We start from the raw sequence: 18563 nt of genomic DNA, 5'->3' as shown, positions 1-18563 counted from the left end.
GCTAGCCGCTAGAAATTTTACACAGACACCATTAATGTAGGTCGTTGGTGATTGCATTGGGTCCGATTTGACTTATTGAGACTTTACAAGCCGCAATTTTTTGTTTGATTTGGCTGAAATTTTGCATATATGGTGTTCTGTAATGACTTCCAACAATTGTGCCTAGTACGGTCCGAATCGGTTTATAACCTGATATAGCGATTTGACTTCTTGAGTCCTTACAAGCGGCAATTTTTGTCCGATTTGGCTGAAATTTTACATGATGCGGTGTTCTGTTACGACTTCCAACAACTGTGTCAAATACGATGCAAATCAGTCTATATCCTGAAATAGCTCCCATATAAACCGGTCTCTCGATTATCCTTGTTCGGTTCTTAGAAGCTTTAGTTTATGCTGGTTTGGCAGAAGTTTAGTATGTAGAATAAATTTATGCCTTTCAACTATACCGATCGACCCAGAATCACTTTCTGATTCTATTAAGCTTTGTCCGTCTGCCTGTCCATGTTTATTTGTGTACAAAGTACAGGGCGCAATTTTCATCCGATCGTCTTAAAATTTGGTACAGGCGTGTTTTTCGGCCTAGGGATGAAGCCGATTGAAATTGGAAAAAATCGGTTCTGATTTAGATATAGCTCACGAATATATTTTCGTCCGATTTTAAAAAATATTGCTACAAAGTGCTCTTCGCCCGATTTTCACTTCTAGAGCCACTGCAGGCGCATTTATTGACCAATCTTGCCAAAATCAATGACAATCAACGACTACTCCCTCAACGACTACCACAATAGTTAAAAGTTTGGTCGAAATCGCTTCAGATTTAGATATAGCTCCTATATAAAGGGTGATAAGAGCTATAGGAAAGTTTCCAAAAAAAACTCAAGTTCAGAAAAATGCATGAAATCTTTATTTGAATCGATAGTACGGACCATATCATTTAATGTTTAAAGATTATTTCTTTCAAATGTTGACCGTGACTGCGCTTAAAATGGTCCATCCGCTTAGTTATTTGCCAATGAGCCAAAAATTAGCTTCGTCCATAAAATGGAAAAAGCGCGCAATGAACTTTCTGTTAGTTAGATTTTGGGTAATTTGCAATAATGTTGTCATTTTTCATTTTATTTGTTTGAATATATTTGCCTTAAATGTGATACGGTTTGTATAATAACCCATCTGAAAACATCCGACGAGGTCCACCCAATTTAGTCAGAATAAGATGTAGCTCACACTTTGCACTTATAGGGTAGGTGTAGTGTATTATAGAGTCGGCACCGCCCGACTTTTGCCTTTTAATACAGAAACCATCAACGCCACAAAACGGCTTCCAGAAAACTCACTGCTAAGAATTTTGAGAAAATTTTTTGTTAGATTTTTTTGTATATAAAAAACTGACTTTAGACAAGCCAATATTTCCCCAAAACCTGACCTTATATGGCGGGGAACTTTTTTTTAACAAGTTTCATTCGTCTTCTTTTGCCAATCTAAATTTCATTAGAATACCTTTTTTTAACTTGAGCAAGAATTTTTTAAGACAGTCCTATTCTTGGGTATCTTTCTACCCATTCGTCGTTAATGGGTTAATGCTACACCATATGCCTCTGGACATCGTGTTCATAAGGCAGCTACGGGCTACTGTGTTATCCTTGGTACAATGCCCGATGTTTAATGCAGTGTGGATTACAACTTGCCTTAGCCACTATTTGATAAGAAGTACTGTACATCTATTCCTTATAGAACCAAGTGAAACTAAAACATCACTGGTAATGGAAGGTGCGTTAGTGTTCTAAACAGATGGCTCTAGGCTAGATTACTAGGTGGGCTTTGGGGTTAACTCTGAAGAACTGAGGCTGGATATATCGAAAAATTTCCATAATCAGCGAAGAATTATGTACGCAAACAGATGCTACTTTGGATTAAGCAATTCTACAAGACACTGACACTACCCGTGTTGCTGTGTCGTTCCGAAGCATGGATATTTGTGATAGCAGACAAGGCAGTGCTTGGAATGTTTGTGAGAGAGATAATTTATAAAATGTATGGCCAGTTTGCATTGATGGAGAGTTTCGGCGTCGTATAAACCACGAACTGCATGAGTTGTATGATGACGTAAGCATAGTTCAACGTATCAAAATACAACGGTTGGGTGGAAGAAGTTCCAACTAAGAAGTGTTTGGAAGACAAGCATAGTGGTACTCCGGTGGAATGATCACGTGGTGAAAGACATCTCTAAACTTGGTGTCAGAGATTGGAGAAGGAGCGCAAACGATCGAGGCGCTTGGAAATCTATTCTAAGCTCGGTTAATAGGGCAAATGTTTTGTCATAGCCAGTTAAAGGCAGAAGATAAAGGACCTCCTTTTTTAGCCGAGTCCGAATGGCATGCCGTAGTGCATGCCATGGCATAGTAACTCACAAATGTCGACAGCATTAGAAGGAAATAATCATCACTGAAAATTTTTTTGGATGTTCTCACTTGGATTTGAACCCAAGCGTTCAGCGTGGTAGGCGCACTCGCTAACCTCTAAGCTTTGGTGTAAAATGTTATGAAAGAATGAATAAACCATCGTCGCAGTTCGAATTTGAATAGAATACCGATATATTTTTCTAAGTGCTGTAACATGGCTGAAAATGTAAAAATTCATCTCTTCTGGCTGCCAGAGGTATCCCAGGAAATTGTAGAGCGGACGAGCAAGGGAACTGAAATCTGTGGGTATGCTTCTTAAGACGTTTAAGCTATGTCTTCAGGGTCAAGCCCATAGGTCAACGAATGACAGATGGTCACAAGGTGCGAGTTGTGAAAACTCCAAAATTATGAGGCCCAGCGTAGACTTCAAAAGTTCAACCGCATTGCAGTCGTTGGCGAGAACTCAGGTTTCTATCACTGTGTGAGCCATGACAGGTGACTCACTTTCTGATCGGAAAGCATGCTGATAGACTGAAGGTAGAAAGCAACGACTACTATAGAAGCTGTGAGACTTGGAGAGTATACAATACCTACTGTATATATTTCCCGCACTGACAGGATGAAGGAGTCTCATTTTAGTTTCTCATTTCTTTTCTAAAACGATTTGGATGGCTCAATGTTAGGATGGCATCTACCTTCTCCTGTTCCTGTGGTATCACAATCGACAAAAAATTTTACATGAATCTGATAACACAACGGCTCCCGCTGCTTTGTTGTTTTTCTGCCGGTAACTGCTAACCCAACCTCAATCCAAGAATCATCATTGTCTCCCCCACTATAGGTTACCAACAGCCGGGAAAAATGTTCATTCCTTATCTTTAGCACCCTGTGTCTAATGCGCATGTACCAATACTAACGACCATCGATGTTTAATTTCTTAGTAGAATTTCCGGACTTTACTCTGACCTCCGAAGGTCTCGAATTGCTCACATTTACATCTTTTCATTTCTACTTTACATTTCTTTACATTTCTCCTTCGCCTGGCGCGTTGCTACTGACTGCAGGGTTGCTTTATATGCTGCCCACTGTGATTCAGTAGCATTTTGACATTATTGGTCGTACTATGCATTACTTGAGAGGGCTTTTGATGCCCATGTAGGGATCTCTCTTGAAATGGGCAATGGTTTATCATTGCGTCACATATGCCCTATAGTTGACTAATAAAAGACTCAAAACTTATTTTTATTTTCTTTTTTTATAGATCATATTAAACAGCTGGTGAAAAATGAAGAGAATCCCCATCAAAATGCGAAATGTTTCCGGCATTGTTTGATGAAAGAATTTGAATTGGTAAGACTTATAATGTGTTTATAAATATAAAACCTCAACATATTATCCGTATAAAATGTTTTCTGTGATTTCCCTAGTAAGCTAACAAGTATACACAATTTCCTAGATCCACTATGCCAAAGTGGGCTTGAGTCTATGGGTAGAGATGGGCATCTACTTAATAAATACCCCATAAATTCCCAAACATTGGGTATTTATCAAGTAAATTCCCGATAAATACCAAATGTGTGAGCATTTATTGGATAAATGCCCATCTCTATCTATGGGGCTTTTCTCAAGCGAAAGCTTATATAGCGTAGATTTAGAACCTAGTGGCATTATGTTAAAATATGTTCAAAATATTAAATAATCTCAAATATTAAATGTCAAGTTTTCCATTTCTTTCATATGGATATCGATGGCACTACCCAATTCAATATAATATTATTCCCAATACTGAACATTTTTCATAAATTGTTTCTTATGCATTTTATAGATCGCAGAAGGCTCCACAACAATGAATGAAGAGAAGGCTGTTGATATGTTGGGTATGATGTTTTCTGATAGCAAAGATGACTTGGAGGAAATTGTTAAAATATGCAATGGCGAAAATGCTGGGGTAGCAGAAAAGTAAGCTTATACATTAGGGCGGGTTGATTTGTATGGATGAAAAAAAATAAACTAAAAATCGTATAGCAAAAACGTAAATTACTTACAATTCGAAGAAGTTTCTCCGAGGAAACCAACCTAATCCGATTCTCTCCACTTAAATTTTTTTTCCTGTTCTTTCGATATTCGAAATTATGGTGATCCAGGTATAATTCGCACTGGTTGTTCGATTATCGTATAATTTTGCCCACATCATTTTTTTTTGTCCAAGGACGAACGCAATTGAACAAAATCGAATCAGATTTAGATAAAGCTCCCATATATATTTTTCATCCGATATGACATTTTTGGCCATATCGGATGAAATATATATATGGAAGCTATATCTAAATCTGATCAGATTTTGTTCAAAATCAATGGCGTTCCTCCTTGGACCAAGAAAGGGACTTGTGCTAAATTTTACGATAATCAAACAACCAGGGCAGCCTGTATCGAAAGAACAGGAAACAAATAAAATCGTGCTATGTACGACCGGTCCCAATCTTATATACCCTCCACCATAGAACGCATTTGTCGAGTTCTTTTCCCGGTATCTCTTTTTAGTATCTCTTTTAGTTGTTGGAAGACATAGCGAAACACGTCATTCAAAATCTCAGCCAAATCTGATAAGAATTGCGCCTCTAGTGGTTTAAGAAGTTAAGATCCAAGTTCGGTTTATATGGCAGCTTTATCTGATTATGGACCGATATGAATCATACTTGGCATAGTTATTGGAAGTCATAGAAAAACAACTCACTTAAAATTTCAGCCAAATCGGATGAGAATTGCCCCCTCTAGTGGCTCAAGAAGTCAATATCCAAGATCGGTTTATATGGCAGCTTATAAAAACATGGGCCCATATGGCACATTAATAGAGATGGGCGATGGGTAAATACCCAAAAGGCACCCATATTTGGATATAGCTACCATATATGCCGATCCCCGATATTGTGTAATGAGTCTATAAAAGGAGCATTTTTCATCCTATTTGAATGAAATTTGGCACAGAGAGTTCCGGTACCCCTCTTAACCTTTTTGTTGAATACCGTCCAGATCGGACCATATTTGGATATAGCTGTTATATAGACCGATATCCCGATATAGAGTATTGGGCCCATAAAAGGAAAATTTTTCATCCGATTTTGATGAAATTTGAAACAGTGAGTTTTGATAGACCTCAACACCTGTTTGTTGAATATCGTCCAGATCGAAACATATTTGGAGGCCACCGTAGCGCAGAGGTTAGCATGTCCACGAGAACATCAGGAAAAATTTTCAGCGGTGGTTTTCTTCTAATGCTGGCAGCATTTGAGGGGTACTTTGCCATGTAAAAACTTCTCTCCAAAGAGGTATCGCTTTTCGGCACGCCGTTCGTACTCTACTATAAAAAGGAGGCCACTTCTTGAGCCTAAACCTGAATCGGACTGCACTCATTGATATGTGACAAGTTTTTTGTGTTCCTTAGCGGAATGTTCATGGGCAAAATTTGCATCCTATGGTGGAGGGTAAACAAATTTTTGAGGTGAGAGGCGGGAATTATGATTTTATTTTAGATACATGGTTTCTTCGGAGAAACTTCTTAGAATTGTATGTAGTTTACGTTTTTGCTATACGGTTTCAAAAAAAAATAGACCCGCCCTGTTATACATACTACTCAGTGGTTTTCTTTATATTTTATTTTCAAAATTTTTGTAAGATGTGAGAATGCCCACAAACATGGAATGTGTATATTACGAGAGCTGAAGGCCCGCAACTATAAAATTCCACAGCCCGGATAATAATGGAGTACATTGTAGACCACTTTTCCAGCTTACCTGATAAAGACCACGGATACTGATAACTTGATTAAAGATTGACCAAGAATATTTTATTACTTTTTTACCAAATAGCTTTAGATGTTTATTGCAAATATTATCACACGGTGCAAAGCAAATATAGCGTTCATATCCTTATTTTTAACGTAAGTTATCTATTTGTTATTATTTCGAATACTTTTATACAAAAAATAAATGTACGTAAAATGGCGCGGTAACGTTTTGGAATATATGGCGTTTTGATTAATTAAATATTTGAAAGATAAGTTTTGCCACAAATATCGAAAGAGCAGGAAGTAGATATAATATTTATCAGCGAAACAGTAGGTTAAAAAATCCAATGGACTATGGCGTGAAAATTTATCTGAACTGCTGCACTGCTGGGGACCATGTTGCACATATCCGATCTATGAACATTTTGCGATTATGAGCTGATATCTTAGCCCAAGCGACAGCATTGAGGTCTTCCAGCAGAATTTAGATAGCATCGAAGCCCTTGCAAGGCTCAAAGGTGCACGCAAAAAAATAATTCGATATAAACGGACTTTTCGCCAAGTGGACTTCTATTCTGAAAAACGTTGGACTTTGTTTACGATAAAAATACATGACGTCGAATTCTTGCAAGAATTTGTGACAAACATAAAGTTTTTTACCCCGACAATACCTTTCATTCTTGATATATAGAACATGTTATTCGTGGTTTCAACTTGTTTTTCTTACACACTATTATTTTTTCCTAAAGGGGGAAAGAGTCGAGGTAATTTGACCAAGAGAATTACTATCACAAGAAATGAAGGAAAGACCGGAAGATAGAGTGCAGCACGATTGTACAGATGATTGGACTAGCCACCTTTACAATTGGCGTGCATGTGATCAAATTCCCTCTGTTGTCTGGCAATTATTTTTCAGTGATCAATAAAAATCATTCATTTCGTGTGATATTTATTCCCTTGGTCAAATTAGCTCGACTGTTTCCCCCTTTTGGAAAAAACAATAACGTAAAATAATAAATTCGTTGACCAGCCATACCAGGCACACAAAAGAAATAGTTTTTCTTTATTTATTAATTAATTTAACGTCAAAAGGGTGCCAAGTTCAATTTAATGTTGTAACATAATACAAACTATACAAATACAATTTTTTACGAATTATAATCAGATCTCAGTAATTCAAACTCTTTCAGAGAATATTAGTTTTGTTTCGATGTTAAGCCTAATACTGACTTCATTCGCACCGAAAATGCCTATTAAATTATTGCGAAATCCGACGCTCCTTTTTTTGTCAGAACACAGAAGTCAATCAAAAACACATAACAATGACAACAGTATTGAAACAGAGGTGATTTAGTGCATTTAATTACATTTGCAATTACAATTGTGCGAAATTTATCCTGATACAGCGACGCGTCGCTACTATTTTGCTCATAGAACTCAGTACCACATTTACGGAATCTATTCGCATTGTCTTCGTCACCATTTTTATACCCAACACTACTACTGTGGTAAAGGGTATTATAACTTAGTGCATTTGTTTGAAACATCCAGAAGGAAGAGTGATAGACCCATTTATAAGTATACCGATCGACTCAGAATCACTTTCTGATTCGATTTAGCTATTTCCGTCTGTCCATGTTAATTTGTGTACAAAGTACAGGTCGCAGTTTTCATCCGATCGTCTTAAAATTTGGTACAGGCATGTTCTACGGCCTAGAGACGAAGACTATTGAAATTGGAAAAAATCGGTTCAGATTTGGATATAGCTCCCATGTATATGTTCGTTTGATTTGCAGTAATATTGCAATAAAATGGTAATTTGTTAACCGAAATTTGGCAGGAAGGATTTTCTCTAGACTACTGATTAATTTCATTGAAATCGTTTCAGATTTAGCTATAGCTGCCATATACGTATATCGTCCGATTTTTACTCCAAGAGCACTGCAAGCAGGCACATTTTTGGCCAAAGAGATTTTCCTCACGAATCCAACGGAGTCTGAAAATTTGTAAAGTTTGCAAAACTAAGGAAGTTACAGCAATTGCAAACTCACGTTGGTTTCTTTTGAATCTTTGCATATTAATTATCCGATTTTGAAACAATACTCTAAACTTTTCATGGAAATAGTAAAGAGTATTGCTTCGTCCAGCACCATTATGGAAAGGGCTTTTATTGACAAATCCAACGGTGTCCTCAGAATTGATATTCGCAGACTAAAGATATTACAGCAATTTCAAACTAACCTCGATTTTTTACCATTTTCGAATATTAATTATGCGATTTTGAGCTTGTTTTGGAGTTGGAGTTGCGCTAATCCGATTTTTTTGCCATAATCTTCAATACTGTGTACTCAACTCGAAAATTTTTTTCGCATCAAATATTGAAAATTTCATAAGGGGTTAGGTTTTGCTAAAAAAATGCAAAAAAAAAAAAATAAAATGTGAAATTTTACGTAATTTTGTTTATTGTACAAAACGTTTTCGAACTGCGGAATGCTGGAACATGATCGAAATTCGAAAAAATGAAAGTTACTTCCTTTTTGACCTTGAATTTTTACGCCAAAAAAGATTTGGTTTTAGCGATGTTTTTCATAGAAAACTTTACATTATTGCTTCATCTAGCACCACTACGGAAAGATATTTTCCTCACGAATCCAACGGTCTGAATAATGGTAAAGTTTGCAAAACTAAGGAAGTTACAGCAATTGCAAACTTACGTTGGTTTTTTTTGAATTTTTTGCATATTAATTATGCGATTTTGAAGCAATACTCTAAAGTTTTTTAGGGAATAGGATAGGATAGGATAAGATATTGCTTCAACCATCACCACTACGGAAAGGGATTTTCTTTACGAATCCAACGGTTTTCTCAGAATTTTGAAATTCGCAAAGCTAAAGATGTTACAGCCCCGGCCGATACGGAATGGCTATGGGCGCCTCACAGGCTGGAACTTTGAGCTCCGACTTGTGTGGTGCCCATCGTTATCACGGGAAGCTAAGCTGGCGGATGTATTAGAGAACTACAAGTCAGATATTACCGCCTTTCCAGAAGTGCGATGGACTGAGAACGGCGTCACTACAACACCAAACAGTGACGAACTGTACTATAGCTGCCATAACACGAGGCATGAATTTGGCTGTGGATTTGTGGTTAGTCGGACACTGAAACACCTTGTCTCCAGCTTTACTCCGGTGGATGAAAGGCTAACCACAATCCGCATAAAAGCCAAATTCTTCAACATCAGCCTTATTTGTGCCCATGCCCCGAAGGAGAAGACCAAGGATATTTTCTGCGAGCGCCTAGAGAGAGAATATGACCGCTGCCCCGCCCGTGATATTAAAATCGTTCTGGGAGATTTTAATGCGAAAATAGGGAAGGAAGACATTTTTGGTCCAACAGTCGGAAAGTTTAGCCTCCGCGAAATAACGTCCAGTAATGGGGTTAGGCTGATAGATTTCGCCGCGGCAAAAAACATGGTAGTTAGTAGCACCAGATTTCAACATAAAAATATTCACAAAGCCACATGGCTGTCACCCGATCAAAACACGAGAAAACAAATTGATCACGTTGTGATAGATGGAAGGCATTCAGCCAGCGTGTTAGATGTACGATCGATCCGTGGAGCGAATATAGATTCGGATCATTACCTTGTAGCAGCAAAGGTTCGCACCCGTTTAAACACGGCGAGGAAAGTACGATCTGACACTGCACGGAAGCTGGACATTGAAAAGCTGCAAACACAACAAATGGCAGCGGTATAGTGCACTCGACTGACCCAACTGCTTCATGAAAGCACTCCTTGTTCTGATGATATAATGGCGCAGTGGCAAACTATTGCCCACTCCATAGAAAATGCCGCGAAATCCGTACTTGGGTACCGGAAGCCTCCTCCAAAAAATCCATGGTACGACCAAGAGTGTCGAGATGCTACTGAGAGGTATCGGGAGAAAAGGAGAGAGGAGAAACGTCTATTCCGCAGAAAGAAAAAGGAAATGGAAAGACGTGAGATTGAGATGTACAGGAGTCAGAATGAAGTCCGGAAATTCTACCAAAGAATTAAACATCAAACCGATGGCTTTGGTGCAGGCACATCCTCCTGCAGAGACAAAGAGGGAAATCTGGTAACTGACACAGATAACATGCTGAGGATATTGAAAGTACATTTTACCCAACTGCTAGTGTCCGATGTTAGCGGCGAAGAGGATACCGCAGAACCAATCCCTGATGATGGTATAGATTGTTTACCTCCTAGTCAGAATGAGATCCAAGTAGCAGTGACCCGACTAAAGAACAACAAGGCAGCAGGAGCCGACGGGTTACCAGCTGAATTATTTAAGACCGGAGGCGACACGCTGATAAGGCGTATGCATCAGCTTATCTGCGCAATCTGGCTAGAAGAACGCATACCCGATGATTGGAACCTCAGCATACTATATCCCGTACACAAGAAGGGAGATAAGACGGAATGTGCCAACTACAGAGGAATAAGTCTCCTCCCCATCGCATGCAAGATATTCTCGAGCGTACTGTGTGAAAGATTAAAACCTAAAGGCAATGAGATAATTGGGTCCTATCAATGCGACTTTAGGCCTGATAAATCCACCCTAGACCAGATATTCACACTGCGCCAAATCCTGGAAAAGACCCGAGAAGGACAAATCAACACCTACCATCTCTTTGTTGACTACAAAGACGCCTGCGATACTCCTTTACGTTCAAAGGTATTTCAAGCCATGTCAGAGTTTGGTATCCCTGCAAAATGAATAAGACTCTGCAGGATGACACTTGCTGATACGCGTTCCTCAGTGAGAATAAGAAAGAATCTCTCTGAACCATTTAATACCAAACGAGGTTTCAGACAAGGAGACAGCCTATCGTGTGATCTCTAATATCCTGCTGAAGAAGATTATACAAGATGCAGATGTGAATAGATATGGCACACCAATCACAAGAGAATACATGCTACTCGCCTATGCCGACGACATCGATATCATAGGTCGGTCACCGGGTGTAGTAACTGCAGCCTTTGAAAGAATCGAAAGACAGTTAGTGAAAATGGGTCTGGCAGTAAATGGAGATAAGACGAAATGGATGGTTCCAACTCCTAAAAAGCCTTGCACAACCGAGCAGATAAAGAAAATGGAAAAAGTTGGGAACCACAACTTTGAGACAGTCAGTAACTTTATCTACTTCGGCACTGCCGTAACCGAAACGAATGACACCAGTTTTGAGATTAAGCGAAGAATAATACTGGCAAACAGATGCTACTTTGAACTAAGTAAGCAGTTTAGAAACAAGTCCACCTCTCGACAGACGAAGACTACACTATACAAGACACTGATACTACCCGTGCTGTTATATGGTTCTGAAGCATGGGTACTTGTGAAAGCAGATGAGGCAGTGCTGGGAGTATTTGAGAGAAAGATTCTTTATAAAATATATGGACCAGTTTGCGTTAACGGAGAATATAGGCGACGTATGAACCATGAGCTGTATGACGACGATAGCATAGTTACACGCATCAAAATACAACTGCTGCGTTGACTAGGTCATGTTGTCAGATTGGATGAAGAAGCTCCAGCAAAGAAGTCTTTTGAAGGCAAACACGGTGGTACACGCAAACCGGGAAGACCAAAAGCCCAATGGAAAGATCAAGTTGTGAGAGACACCTCGAAACTTGGTGTCAGAGCTTTTAGAATGAGCGCAGAAGATCGAGGCGCTTGGAACGCTATTCTACGTTCGGCTAGTGGAACAAATATTCTGTCAAAGCTAATGAAAGTAAAGTAGAGATGTTACAGCAATTTCAAACTCACCTTGATTTTTTTACCATTTTTCGAATATTAATTATGCGATTTTGAGCTTGTTTTTTGGATAAAAAACATAGGAGTTGCACTAATCTGACTTTTTTGCCATAATCTTCAATACTGTATACTCAACTCGAAAAATTTTGTCGCATCAAAAATTGAAAATTTTCATAAGGGGTAAGCCTTTGCTAAAAAAAATGCCAAAAAAATATGTGAAATTTTACGTAATTTTGTTTATTGTACGAATCGTTTTCGAATTTCGAACTGCGGAATGCTGGAACATGATCGAAATTCGAAAAAATTAAGGAGGAGAAAACTTTACATTATTGCTTCATCTAGCACCACTACGAAAAGAGATTTTCCTCACGAATCCAACTACATCTGAATAAAGGTAAAGTTTGCAAAACTAAGGAAGTTACAGCAATTGCAAACTCACGTCGGTTTTTTTTTTTGAATTGTTATAACCTACACCACTACTGTGGTACAGGGTATTATAACTTAGTGTATTTATTTGTAACACCCAAAAGCAAGGAAGATAGACCCATTGATAAGTATACCGATCGACTCAGAATCACTTTCTGATTCGATTTAGCTATGTCCGTCTGTCCGTCCGTTTGTTCATGTTAATTTGTGTACAAACTTCAGGTCGCAATTTTCATCCTATCGTTTTCAAATTTGGTACATGTTTTTCGGCCGAGAGACGAAGCCTATTGAAATCGGGAACAGTCGGTTCAGATTTGCATATAGCTCCCATATATATGTTCGTTCGATTTTCAGTAATAATGCAATAAAATGGCCATTTGTAAACCTATTCTCTCGAAGTTTGGCAGGAAGGATTTTCCTATGACTCTCGACATTAGTAAAGAATTTCATAGAAATCGGATCAGATTTGGTTATAGCTCCTATATATATATATATATGTTCTTCCGATTTGCAGTAATAATGCCATAAAATGGTCATCTGTTAACTGATTGTCTTGAAATTTATTGGGAAGGATTTTTTCTTGACTCTCGAAATTCATGATGAATTTCATAGAAATCGGTCCAGATTTAGATATAGCTCCCATATATATATATATATCGCCAGATTTTCACTCTTAGAGCCGCTGCAAGCGCATTTATTGACCAATCTTCCCAAAATGTTGTACGACGCTTTCTTCAACGACTTCCACAATATGTATAAAGCTCGGTCGAAATCGGTTCAGATTTAGATATAGCTGCCATATATGTGTATCGCCCGATTTTCATTCCTAGAACCTCTGCTAGCGCATTTATTGACCAAAATTGCCAAAACTTTGTACAACGCTTTCCACAACGACTTCCACAATATCTATAAAGTTTGGTCGAAATCGTCAGATTTTGATATACATAGCTCCCATGTGAAAGTTCGTCCGATTTTGAGAAATATTGCAATAAAGTACTCATTTGTTAACCGATTTTCTCTAAATTTGGCAGGAAGGATTTTCTTATGACTTCTAATATAACTGGTGAATTTCAAAGAAATTGGTTCAGATTTAGATATAGCTGCTATATATGGATATCGCCCGATTTTCATTCATAGAACCACTGCAAGCGCTATTATTGACCAATGCTGCCAAAATTATGCACAACGCTTTCCTCGATGACTGCCACAATATCTATGAAGATTGGTCAAAATCGATTTAGATGTAGCTCCTATATATATGTTCGTCAGATTTTGGATAATTTGTTGTCATTTGTCAACTGTAGTTATTACATTTTGAAAATATTTGCTTTACTCGAATTTTGATACATATCAGAAATAGATATAGCTCCCACTTTTTATTTGTAGGGTAGGTGAAGGGTATTATAATGTCGGCACCGCCCGACTTTTGCCTTTCTTTACTGGTTTTTTATCAAATTTTTGTATTTTGTATTTTGTACTATGCGATAATTATTTCCTCATATGCCATAAATCATACGCCACGTTGTTCACTAATTTTCCGTATAAAAATAATTGGCAAAAAATTATTTGCAAATCAAATCGCTAAATCATGGGTGCTTCGGATTTTATAGCATTTTATATATGTATATTTTTACATATTTTCCCATTGTAACATAACCGTAGACATACCACTCATTTCTGACATAAAATGAGAATATCGGAAAAAGTCCGATATACGTTTTTTATACATAGGTTTTGGGGGTAGACTAATCTAGTCATTTCGTTCGAAACACCTCGAAATATTGATCAGCGACCCAAAACGTATACATATTCTTGGCCGTCTTTACTGAAATTTTTCACATATGTTTCCTATTGATGTGGGTCGTTGGGAATGGCCAATGGGCCATATCGGTTCAGATTTGGATATAGCCCCCATATTAATCGTCCTTCCAGTTGATTTTGGGGGATCTATAATCCGCAATTTTTATCTGATTTGGCTGAAAACTTGCATGTAGTGTTTTGTTATGACTTCTACTATCCGTGGTGAGTATAATCTACATCGGTTAAAAACTTGATATAATTCTCATCAATCCCTTAGCCAGGATTTCTTTTCGGGGGAGCCGACCTAACTGCTCCAAATCGAAAAAAAGTTTGAAATTGTGCCTAAGACAAAATTATTGTAATGGGGATGGAGGGTGCAAAAATCAAAAATATGGACAAAAATAATAAATTATGGCCCTAAGCTATATCTGCATTTTTGGCCCTAAGCTATGTCGCCAATTCGCGATAAAAATATTAAGCCACTAACGCCAGATAGGTAGACAAACACCCCAAATAAAAGCTGTCATAGAAAAATTCTAGCTCAAATTAGGAAAAAGATATCCGATGAAATTTGGATTGGCGTAAAGTGGACGAATGAAACTAAATAAAAACAAGTAAAAGCGTGCTATGTTCTGCTAAAATATGGGAGCTATATCTGGTCATGGACCGTAATGGCACAGTTGTTGGAAGTCATAGCAGAACACTACAGCCAGATCGGGCAAAAGTTACGGCTTACGGGGGCTAAAGAAGTCAAATCAGGAAATCCGTTTATATGGGAGCTATATCCAAATCTGAACCGATATGGCCTATATGCAATTCCCAACGAACGACATCAATAACAAGTATCTGTGCAACATTACAAGCGGCTGGCTGGGTATAAAAATTTACGGTCATAACAGGTCATTTTTTGGGGGAAAATTGGCTTGACGAAAGTCGTCAATTTTTTTGTATAAAAAAAAATCAAATAACAAATTTTTTACAAAATTTTGAGGAGTGAAATTTAATGTCTTATTGCAATTTATGGTTCCTTTCAAAATAAATAAATAAATAGGTTGGTTTGTACTGTGTGAGTTACACAACAAATGCACGCACGCATCTGAAGGAATGAGTTAACCAACTCTCAACTTTGAACGCATTTCAGGGCGCCAAACATATGATTTGAATATGTTTACTGTTCAAAAATTGTTTCGCAGTTCATAAATTAGACAAATGCTTTAATGATTTTAATATTAATTCACATTTTGACAATTTAAATTGAATTTAACTTGGGAAATGACATAAGTAAGCTGATTTTTACAAATTCGTGAGAAGCAAAAAGCGCATGGTATGTAACTCAACCTACAGAACGCATGTGGGCACATCTGATTACTTAAGCGCGCATAAGTGCTGCGCGTGGTATGTTACTCCAGCTAAATGGTCGTGAAATATAAAGAAAATGTTTTTTTTTTCGTAAAACATAGTGGCTTTGGAAATAAAATATAAAAAAATGTTTCTTTTTTTGGCAAAACATAGTGGCTTAGGAAATAAAATGACATGTTTTTAAATTTTCACCAATTTTTTTTTCTCAACACATTAAAAAAATGTTTGCGTCAACAAAAATGCTTTAAATAATGAAAATACGAAATTTCAATAAAATCGGACAAGAGAATCCAGGGCCAGGCGGTAATGGGTTGAAAAACTCAGAAAAACAGGCAACTTTTTTCATTGCTTAAACTTTCCCACAGGCAACAGAAAACCGGAGGACTAATATGAGATTTGTGTCTTCCAAAATTCCCCAAAATAACCAAGGAATTTGCTGATGGAATTACAGCTGGTGGTGACGGTGGTCTTATGCGAGATGTGTGCCTACCAAAATTTCCCAAAATAAGTAACGAAATTGCTCATGGAATTATAGCTCCTACCTTGCCTAATGATGAGGACGCCAAATGTTAACTGCATTTTGGAAATGATGCGAACGGTAAGAATAAATAAAAAGGCGAAAAAGATGAGAACTCAGGAAAGATTGAGATGATTTAAATGTTATTTTATTTCAACCCTTTTCACCACAGATGAAGAAGGGTAAATTCTTGTATGAAGTTTCTTTGAAGCAAGTCGATATCCTCATGCCCGATGACTATAAAAGATGAATACAAAGCTGGCTTGGCCGCATGCAAGGATGCAGCTGTGTACGTTAAGAACAATTGCGAAGCTGCGGGAACTATCCTCACCTGCAGCATGCTTGCTTGCGGCCAAGCCAGCTTTGTATTCATCTTTATTGTCATCGGGCATGAGGGCATCGACTTGCTTCAACGAAGCTTCATACAAGAATTTCCCTTCTTCATCTATGGTGAAAAGGAATGAAATAAAAAAAATTTTAACATTAAAATCATCTCAACCTTTCCTGAGTTGTCTTCTTTTTCGACTTTCTTATTTGTTCTTTACTACTTCTTACCGTTTGCATCATTTCCATAGTGTAGTTAACATTGCATTTGGCATCCTTATCATTAGACAGGGTACCAGCTCTGATTCCAGCACCAGTTTCGTTAGTTATTTTGAGGAATTTTGGTAGGCACACATCTCTCATAAGTCCATCGGCAGCCCACATTTGTTCTTCGGTTGCCTATAAGGAAGTTCAAATACTACAATAACAATAAAACTGCTCAAAATAATGAAAAAACTTGCGTTTTTCTCTGAGTTTTTTAACCCATTAACGCCTGGCCCTCGATTTCCTCGTTCTTTTTTAATAAAATTTCTTACTTCCATTATTTTAAGCATTTATATTGACGCAGAAATTTTTTTAGGTATTGAAAAAAACAAAATTGGAGAAAATTAAAAAACATGTCATTTTATTTCCCAAGCCACTATGTTCTTACAAAAAAAATTAAACATTTTCATCATATTTAATTTCCAAAGCCACTACGTTTTTACAAAAAAAAAAATATTTTATTAGCATACCCCTGGTCCGCTTTGCTACCCCATTGGACCGCACGTCAGACCTATAATCCTATATGGTGTTGTGGTCTGGTGGGCGGCGATTTAAAAGTCCAACTACTGTTCAATACTCAACCGGATCCAAAGGATGGCTTGTTTGTGCATCACAGCCGCACAGAGGACGACAACATCTGATGCACTGAATTTAATGCTACATCTAATGTCTCTGGACATTATGGTTAGACAAATTGCAGCAACCACTATCGTGAGACTAAGGGAGCTTTCTTATGCAGTCATCAATATCGGTTGTGCACCCGGTAGGATTCCACCAGATCATCGATCCCAAGTGGAGAATCTGGATAACGATCGGATTTTTGAACATGTGTGGAACTCTGTAGAGAGTCCACCCATACAAATGATGAGCTGCGAATTTAGAGGGGACATCTTTAGGCTGTGTTTTGCGTCGGTGGAATGTATTGATACCGGCAAACAGCTCGTTAGTGGTATTCACGCTCCCTGGGAAGGCGCAAAGCTCGACCTGGTGAGAAAGATGGGTATCCCCCAGCTCACATAGGCTACGGCCTTCATCAAGGGATGGGGCAGTAAATTTGCGACGAAACGCATGTTGGGATTCTTGGGCAAGCAAAACGAAGGTTTGGTCGCAGAGAAGTGGGAGGTCTTCCACAGGGAGGAGAAGGAGGAAGGAACTCACTTTGTGGTTGGTATTGATCAAGTCCCCGTGACAAGTTTGGCTAGGACTAAAGGCATGGCGCACTACGGGAGCAAAGCTGTCGTTTTCAAGATAGGGAAGACTAGGATAGGCAGAAATTTTCATTCTGCGACATCAGGCCGTGCAGTGGCAGGTGACTCAACACCGCCCAACAAACAGGGGACCGACAACGAGACAATCACGGCATCTTTCAATATTGGAAAGACTAGGAGAAGCAATGATCCTAATACTAAAATATCAGGCAGTGCAGTGGCGAGAGACCCAACACAGCCTAACAAACAGGAACCCGACGACGGACCCATCACCGACTTAAAGATTCGGAATACTGGGATAGGTGAAGATCCTAATATTGAAACATTAAGCAGCGCAGCGACAAAAGACTCAATGCAACCCAACGAGCAGGCACAGCCGATGATGGTACCATCACCTACTCCCAAAAGCCCATTTACTTAAAATATGAAAGGCTTCGATAGGCAAAGATCCTAGTATTGAAACACCAGTCAGTACAGGGAATGGAAACCAAAAAAAGCTTAACGAACAGGGACCCGACGATGGAACTATTACCGACTTTATAAAAAGTCGGAAGACTAGACTAGGCAATGAACCTAAAAAGATGACAACAGGCAGTGCAGTGACAGGAAAGTCAATGCAGTCTAAAGAACAGAGAGCAGACGATGAGATCATCACCTACTCCCAAGATGCCCATTTACTGGAGG

At 38.3% G+C, this 18563-nt stretch overlaps 2 protein-coding genes and 1 long non-coding RNA gene across 4 annotated transcripts in view; 2 read left to right on the top strand and 1 right to left on the bottom strand.

Moving 5' to 3' along the window:
- Nucleotides 1-6340, top strand: part of LOC106093148 (uncharacterized) — a 36675-nt gene extending 30335 nt beyond the window's left edge. For both annotated transcript variants that reach the window (XM_059366974.1, XM_013260159.2), the window contains exons 3-5: nt 3661-3749; nt 4225-4358; nt 6073-6340. In XM_059366974.1, the coding sequence (XP_059222957.1) occupies nt 3661-3749; nt 4225-4358; nt 6073-6154 (305 nt within the window). In that variant the 3' untranslated portion in view covers nt 6155-6340. The remainder of the gene's footprint in view (nt 1-3660; nt 3750-4224; nt 4359-6072) is intronic.
- Nucleotides 6341-14114: 7774 nt separating this feature from the next.
- Nucleotides 14115-14628, top strand: LOC131997296 (uncharacterized). The gene is made up of 2 exons (XR_009398177.1): nt 14115-14429; nt 14485-14628. It is a non-coding gene; the product is annotated as an uncharacterized LOC131997296 (long non-coding RNA).
- Nucleotides 14629-15749: 1121 nt separating this feature from the next.
- LOC131997338 (general odorant-binding protein 19a-like) lies at nt 15750-16917 on the bottom strand. Its single transcript, XM_059368188.1, has 3 exons — nt 16869-16917; nt 16632-16806; nt 15750-16522 (listed from the first exon to the last, which is right to left on the bottom strand). The coding sequence occupies exons 2-3, from the start codon at nt 16789-16791 to the stop codon at nt 16308-16310; spliced, it is 375 nt and encodes a 124-aa protein (XP_059224171.1). The 5' UTR covers nt 16792-16806; nt 16869-16917; the 3' UTR covers nt 15750-16307.
- Between the last annotated feature and the right edge of the window lie 1646 nt (nt 16918-18563).

The sequence above is a fragment of the Stomoxys calcitrans genome, chromosome 4 (genome assembly GCF_963082655.1).
Source record: "Stomoxys calcitrans chromosome 4, idStoCalc2.1, whole genome shotgun sequence".
Classification (NCBI taxonomy): Eukaryota; Metazoa; Arthropoda; class Insecta; order Diptera; family Muscidae; genus Stomoxys; species Stomoxys calcitrans.
Note: the sequence above shows the minus strand (reverse complement) of the source record. Positions and strands in the feature narration are given on the sequence as shown.

What these genes read in the sequence shown, in the direction of transcription:
- LOC131997338 (XM_059368188.1), bottom strand. Translation starts at nt 16,791, where the DNA reads ATGTGGGCTGCCGATGGACTTATGAGAGATGTGTGCCTACCAAAATTC. An exon ending in AATGATGCAAACGGTAAGAA is followed by an intron (nt 16,523 to 16,631) that starts GTAGTAAAGAAC and finishes CCATAGATGAAG; the next exon opens with AAGGGAAATTCTTGTATGAA.